The 7,843-nt window shown below is 36.3% G+C and overlaps 1 protein-coding gene across 2 annotated transcripts; it reads right to left on the bottom strand.

The window, feature by feature from the left end:
• Window positions 1-750: 750 nt before the first annotated feature.
• LOC7458991 (probable ADP-ribosylation factor GTPase-activating protein AGD14) lies at window positions 751-6,995 on the bottom strand. Of its 2 annotated transcripts, XR_008058115.1 has the most exons (14): window positions 6,675-6,995; window positions 6,536-6,597; window positions 6,317-6,404; window positions 6,150-6,211; window positions 5,852-5,948; window positions 5,181-5,636; window positions 3,844-4,728; window positions 3,238-3,402; window positions 3,060-3,164; window positions 2,882-2,965; window positions 2,190-2,283; window positions 2,062-2,107; window positions 1,216-1,610; window positions 751-1,014 (listed from the first exon to the last, which is right to left on the bottom strand). XR_008058115.1 is itself a non-coding variant. In XM_052449140.1 (13 exons), exons 1-13 carry the CDS (start codon window positions 6,771-6,773, stop codon window positions 1,472-1,474), a joined length of 2,382 nt encoding a protein of 793 aa, XP_052305100.1. In that variant the 5' UTR covers window positions 6,774-6,995; the 3' UTR covers window positions 1,039-1,471. The 2 variants fall into 2 exon arrangements, 1 of the variants encoding a protein (XP_052305100.1); XM_052449140.1 differs by lacking the exon at window positions 751-1,014 and having other exon boundaries at window positions 1,039-1,610.
• Between the last annotated feature and the right edge of the window lie 848 nt (window positions 6,996-7,843).

Here is a 7,843-nt window from a genome sequence, read left to right as displayed (position 1 = left end):
AATTGATTTTTTACTTATTAAATATTTAAAATGGATTTTGTATGAATGCGTATGGAAATTATGTGTTTAAATATTTGGGTTTAATTGATTCTAAATGAATGGATATATGTGTTTGTTTGATCAAATAAAAATGTTGATTTGTTATCATTGAAATTATAGAAGGAGCATTGCAATGGCCAGTCTGTATCCATAACATAAAACGGAAAGGCATGTATCAAAGACATGAAGACAAAGGATGATTCCTTTGTGATGCTTATATGAACTGCGGTTTCACTCACAGGCTCAAGTGCAACAATTGACTTTTATGTGGGATTGCTGTGTTCACGCCTCTTGAACAAAAAAAGAGAAAGATTGGCCATGCTTAACATTTTAGCTTCATAGAATTCCATGGAAACCTCAAGATCCATGAGTGAGTTCTATGAATAATTAGAAGTGTATTGGAGTATTAGATCCCCAACAACTAGTTTTTTTTTTATTAGCGTGGATATCTAGACCAGCTTGTGTGTACCTTGACTAATCCCACGGGCCCTGAAATTAACGATTATATAAGCCTCTAATAACCCTGAGGTTTATGAGACTCGAACTAGTGATATTTATGAAACAAACCTAGAACCTAACTAGTTGATCTACACCTCTTAGGGTTCCAACAACTAGTTTTGGATCAAGGCTTTGTTGTTGTTAATTGGAGTGTTAGATCTTTCTCGCTATGTGTTTCCAATATCCCTATGGCAGAACATTTTCGGTTGCGAATCAAGAAACACAATATCAGTAACACCTTTTTACTTTCTTGTATGTAATTTATATTTTCTAACTTCAAATAATACAAGATGTTCTGCATCAGATATTTGTTAGAACATAGACAAATGATTCGCTGAGACATTCTTGTTCACATTTGTTAGATCCTTGCCGTTATAGCTAAAATGTGATTGGTGGCTGCTCAACATTTGTCTTCGACAGGATCCAGAGGACAAGCACAAGCTGAAAGAGGCTTCTAACTCCATGTGTTATAGATCACTGAAACGACATTCTCTTATTAGATTACGATTTCAAGTTTTATCTTCATTATATTTCATAATTAACGAAAACATCTGAAAGGAACTCTTCCAGTGGAGTACATAAACCATACCATCAAACTATGAGAGATGGCAGAATTCACCAGATGAGCAAAAAAGAAACAAAATAATAGGTCATTAAATGATGACTACGGATAAGTACCGTGATTCGGGCAATATAACTTTGTCCAAAATGGTCAGATCTATGCTCTTTTGAAGCCGTTTATGATCATCCTCTTGGCCATTGGTACAGAAGACAAGACCTCATTCAGCCAGCTTGTTCCTGTTTGACAGCAAGGAAGGTAGATTTTTGTCCTGAAAATTTTTGGGACTGTAATTCTTTCTTGGGATTTGTATTTGAGAGAAAGAGCTATCTTAGCTCGAGAAATGCTCTAGATCAAACGAAAAGTGAATCTTATCTATCCAAATGGATTGCCTCCCCTTGAAGGAAGAGAACTTGAGGAGGCTGGGAGCAAGTATTCGTTGGTTGGTTGTTGAGCCATATCCAATGACCCAAAAGGAAATCCCTCACTGCCAAGGTCGCCTGGTCCTTGTGGTCTGAAAGGAAATTCAATAAAGTATGAATAATTTCTATTCCATGTGAGAGGAGTTATCATCGTGTGCCTTGGTGAACCTAGTCATGCAAGTATGGTGACGGCAGACAAAGCGTTATGCTTGTTGTCTATACATCAGCATAATGTGGTTTTGGATGTCCATGGTGTGGAAAATGCATATGAAGAGAGCACCTTGTAGGACAATCCTTAGAAGAACATCACTGCAGTTTATACAGACCATGCAAATTTGAAACAGTGTGTGAATCCTATTTCTCACCGACTTTGACTCTCCCCCTCCTATCCTACCAGTCAATTGGGAAGTCAGATCCTTAAGAGTCAATAGGCAAATTAAATCAAGTGACATGGTGAGATCTAGTGAACTGAGTAATAAAGATGACCAAATGGTGAAAAGTACTTTGAAAGCAAATGATGAGACTGAGGATAAAGAATGTTACCCGGAATTAGGCAAATTCATGTATGCTTGTTGTCCCATGTATCCACCTAAGATATAGAAAACTGAATATGAGGACCAGATAGGGATCATTTATCAGTAGGTATTGAAGATAGGCAGAAGTGAATTTACCATAAGGCATGGCTGATGCAAAGGGTGGGGACTGTGGAGGCAATGCGGAAGTATGCATTGGGAGACCACTGTGCATATTTCCCATGGAAGGAAACTACATCAAAAAGAGTATATATATTTAGAAATTTACACAACAGGCCTAGATTAAAAAAATTTATTCAAGAGAAACAAAAGAGCCTTGCAACAGCTCTGAACAAGAACAAAAATATTGCTTGCGGTAGATATGCTTTCTAATCTTGACATGTTTATGATAAAACACATCCAGGTCCTTGGAATGGCTATAAAGGTTATTATATGCATATTGCTTCTTGTATATGTTAATTATTGGTGAATTCAGCATGATCGTACAAGTCATATTAGGATATAATGCGTCTTGTGGAATTTATTTGAGTTTCTGTTGGCTTCTTGAACCATATTTTTTAATCTGAAAACTTGTTTTAATGCCAATCTAAGAAAAACTCAAAGACACCGTTACTTGGCCGTGGTGCAAGTATACAGATAAAAAAAAGTGTACAAAGACACATGATATGTCCAAGTAATGTAGATTGAAGAAGAACTCGTACAGGCCAACATGACCAAAGTTTGATCTTATAAAGATGTGCCAAGAGCTCAACATCAGCATACCAGAAAAGAAAATAGGCAGGATGAGAAAGGTAAATGCATGATAATATCAGTTCGAGTGTTGTACATACAGGTGGGGCTTGTACCGAAGTGGATTCTCCATTAAGATTGAACGGGTTCGTTGATTTTGTTGTGTTGGCATATGCTGGCACACGCTGTAAAAGAACCCGATAAACAGTCATCGGCATCTATATGTTTCACAGGTGAAAAATCGAATTCCTTCCCATTATCATTTGGTTAATAACATACCGTTGCATTAGGATAATATTGCATGTTAAATCCCATGCCATAAGGTGGAGAAATTTGCCAGCCTGGAATTGGGCCTGGAGTGGGTATGGTTGTAGTAAAAAGGTCCTGCAGAAAATTGAATGTATACCATTAGAAGAATATGAGAAACAGCTGACACCATGTTAGGCAAGGCAGTCACCACTGGAAGTTCCCTTCTTCCACCAGATTTTGTTTCTGATGCAAGAGGCTTGGATTTGGCATCAGAATTGGATTCTTGGGCTGGTGTCGAGACATCTTGAGAAGGGTATTCCCCGAGGAAATCTGGAGGTCCCTGAGCATTAGGAACATTTGATGAAGTCCAGATCTGCAAATTTGAAGAACAAGCACATAAGTTATAAATAAAATTACCTGATATCAGCATCACCACACAGGCATGGATCCATGCGAGACATAACAAAGGATTTTTTTTAAGACAAGAGAACATAACAAACTTGAAACTATAAAATTAAAAAAAAAAATGGTAACCATAGCGAATCCACTCATTTTAGTATCTCTATCTGAGCCAAATTTTGGGGTTGTTATTTCATTAAACAATGGATCTGGAAAAAAATCATCAGGGGTGGCCTGCAGGGACAAAAGTGATATTACAATTCACATATTTAAGACACGGAAGTCCTTCTGTGGATGCTCCAGAACATGGTCTTATATCTTGTGGATAGAGTTATTAAAAACCTTGGACTCTGAAATAGCATGGTTCTAGATATTCCTTAAACTCCTGAAGCTCAAACTAAGTCCAAAAACTAACCTGGTCATTTACCCCTCCAGCTGGTGTATTAGTAGTCTGTTGTCCAGTAGAGCTTTTATTGGCAGGCAGTGCAGAAGACTGTTGTTGCATGGTGGATATCTGTTGCCCATCAAAAACCTTGAAAGTTGAGTCACCATTGTTATCAAGCGCAGCTTGTGGAGGAACTGCATTAGAAGGTTGCACTGGCAAAGAAGTATTTAAAGGGGCTATGTATGCATCAAAAGCATCGATTAGTGTCAATGTCTCCTCCAAGGGCACGGCTGGTACAGGGTCACCTTCAGGCAGGCTGATCCCAGATGCAGTTGCTGTCTGCACCACAGGTGCAGCTAGTGAAACACTTCCCACAGTCATGGTGCCTCTAGACACGGCTGTAGAAGCACCAGCGCTACTGGGCAGTGTTAACATCTGCTCCACAGGTAGTGAAACACTGCCAGCAGGCATGTTGTCTCCAGATGCAGTTGTAGAAGCATCAGTTGCAGAATCAACACCACTGCTTGGTAATGCAAACATCTGCCCTGAGGGCCCAGCTACTGAAGCACCACTACTCATGAGTATATTTTCTTCAGATGTAGCTGATGAAGGGTTATCATTAGTTGGTATTTCAGATGTATTATCAAAAGGAATAACTGAGGGAACTGACAACTCCATCAGTAAAAATTCCAACATATTTGGTTTTGGGACCGGAGGTATGTTCTCCTTTCCAGAGGATTCATATGAGCAGTTGCCTTCTTCACTGGATGGAAGATTCTCCAGTGCCACTGGTGCTGCCGCGGCATTGGAGGACTTGGAATCAGCATTTAAATCAACTGAGCTTTCTGAATTATGACTTTTCTGTTGCACAGGATTCCCATCAGCAGATGCCATAGGGCAGGAAGAAGCGGGCGTCTGCAGTGAGGAACACACAGAATTTCATAGGACTAGAAAGTAAATAGTCTACAAGAAGAACTGACTGTATATATCAAATTGTGATTTGCAGAAAACTACAAAATACAAGTTTGTAAAACATCACAGTCACACACGAGTTTTTATTCAAAATTGTATCTAGAGTTGACATATGGAATTTCAGATCATTCCACCAGCATTCCTTGTCATTGGAAATAAACCTTCAATACAGAAGGTGAGAGAATCCACGAAAGTAAAATGATGAGAGTCTAGCAACAATTGCAATGCTTCTATTTCATCTCAACAAGTCCTGCCAGTGCAGCTTGCATGTTCTATGCCACGTTACCTCAGTCCTCACTAGAATTGACTGGGATGGTTCTATACAGATTTTATTACGTAAAGTAAGTGTACTCAGCCATTCTATTGTTACCACATCAATTTAGAGATTACCACACCTGACTGTGAACAGATGCATCCTTCCCGTTGGGTGCTTTAGAATGCTCAACAACCTGTAGAGGCGGAAGATTCTCCCCCAGAATATCTTTAAGAGGGCGTACCACAGGGGCATTATTCTTTTGAATGTCAGATGACCTGTTCCCAAACCTGGACTCTGTCGGTGAAAACAGGTGGACATCAGTCTGCCTGACACTTCGTATTTTGTCATCTCGAAACCTGTCATCAACAACCTCAAAGCGAGCAGGACTTTTCTTAAAACCTCCACATCTTGTATTTTCTTGGGAATAACGAGGACTTCTTCTTTCATCATCATAATATCTGAAAGTCTTGACATCAGTTCTTCCACTAAAACCACATCTTTCACTCTGCCCTTGTCTATCTTCATAGTTCAGAGTTCTAGATCCACCAGAATATAAAACAACCCTCCTGTTCTCACTAGACTCCTCCTTGTCAGTCTGCATAACAGCCACAATAACCTTTAACAAAATTTTGGTAGCTTTAATTGGAGCACACTCAACAGATTTCCCATTATTCCCAGGATTCCAATTCGTGTGGTCCAAATTGTTGAATTCACTACTTTCAATATTACATACTGATAAATGTTGCCCAAAATTTAACGAAACATAGAAATTATGTATATGTAACCATATCTATCTTTGGAGGGATTTACCAATCTCAGCCTTGAGAGTTTCTCTTCACTTTTCTCTCCAGTGTATCTTCTATCCACGTAAACATGCTTGATAAAATCTCGAAGCTTTTGTAGATTACTAGAAGAACCAAAAAAAAGAAGCAAACTATCAGAACACATTACTCAAAATTCCCACAATAAAAAAATAAATCCAATTTCCAAGCACAGTCGCATGCACGAATGTGCAATCTTGTGATCCCCTTACACAACGCAAATCGCACAATCACGATTCACATTTCTCTTAAAAATAAACATATTGCACACCAACATATAAAACCACCTGCCATCAGGAAGCTGATTACGCTGCGGATCCCAATCCTTCAAATAAATCTGTCTCGCTCTCTATTGAGAAATAAAAATAAAAAAGTTAGACAAGGAAATTAAAAAATTTCCAATAAAAATACCGACATTGTTAGCTATAAAGTAGTATTCAATTTCATGCCCAACCTCATTCCCTCCTGCTTGGAGAGCACTAACTTCTTCCGCGTTAAATTTTGCCATCGAAACCGATTTAACTCTATGCGTAAATTCCCGACTAGAAAAATTCATCCAAAATTAAATTCATCTCTCATGCTTAAATAACAGAAAATTCAACAAAAAACAAATAAATAAACTTCGCCCAACAATTAAAAAACAAACAAATAAAAACAAAAATATAATACTAACTGAATTCCACTACAGCCTGTGCAAACAAATGTGAAGAAGGTTGTGCAAACATATTGTGGTCCCTGCAAAAAAACAAAAAATAATTAATTAAATGAGATTAAAAAAAGAAAAACAGAAAAGAAAGAGAGGGGGAAATTACCAAGCTATTGCAATTAATGCAACGACGATTTTCAGGGAGTTTAAGAAGACCGCGAATTATCTTCTCAATTCTCTCCTCTTCTTTGTCTTTCTTCGTCATTTTTTTCTCGTGATGACGCAGCAACAAGAAGGATTGATCGATCGAAACCGCAGCGTTGTAAGGACTTGAGGGTCTGGAGATCGAATTTGAAGAAGAGAAACCCTAGAAATTGAAAACGGGGATAGGAATACATAGGAGAATTTGGTGGAAAACAATGTCTTGCTCGAGCGAGGTTCATGGAGGGAAAATAGCCGAGAGAGACGCTTTGTTCGCTGTTTTTTTCTCTGATTTAAATTTAAAAACCATATTTTGGGCTTCGTGGCCCTATCATGGATGGGCATTAGCCCGATCCAGAAAATATGTTTATAATCGTTTTTTTAACTCCTTAACAAAAACAAAAAAAACAAAAAACAAAAAAATACAGGCTGATTGAATATTCTGAATTAATTCAAGTTAAAAAAAAAAATTAAATTGATTAGAAACTCGAGTTAATTGGTAAAACCAAATCAAAACTCGATAATATAATTTGTTAATTTAAAAATAAATTACAAAACAACTTTGTGTTGATATATTTGTTTTAAAAATAAATTAAAAGAGTGTTTTCTTATTATTTTTGGCAAAATACATTTTTCTAGAAGATGCGAAAAAATAAAAAATAACTTGTAATTTGTTGATTATATCAAATTTTATCTTTAATCTTTTAATTGCTATATATTTTGTTTTGAGTTTTTTTTTTTAACTTCATCGTTTAGAATTTGATTTAATTTGATTTTTATATCAACTTTGATCCTTATTCTTTTTATTGTTATTTGCTTTTCTCCTATCCTTTTCTTAATTGAATTTTTTTATCCATCAAATTTGATCTTTATTCTTTTGATTGCTATTTATTTTATTTGAAATAATTTATAAAATTATATTATTTTTTTAATTTTATTATCTTTTAATTTTTTTTACCTGTCCAATTTATTCTCCGTTATTTTAATTATTATTTATTTTATTTGATATAATTTATTAAATTATTATTTTTTTCAATTTAATTGTAATTCAACTATATATATATATATATATATATATATATATATATATATATATATATATATATATATATATATATATAAAACTCGACACCC

Source organism: Populus trichocarpa, chromosome 18, assembly GCF_000002775.5.
Source record: "Populus trichocarpa isolate Nisqually-1 chromosome 18, P.trichocarpa_v4.1, whole genome shotgun sequence".
NCBI lineage: Eukaryota > Viridiplantae > Streptophyta > Magnoliopsida > Malpighiales > Salicaceae > Populus > Populus trichocarpa.
This window is presented reverse-complemented; position numbering and strand designations above follow the sequence as displayed.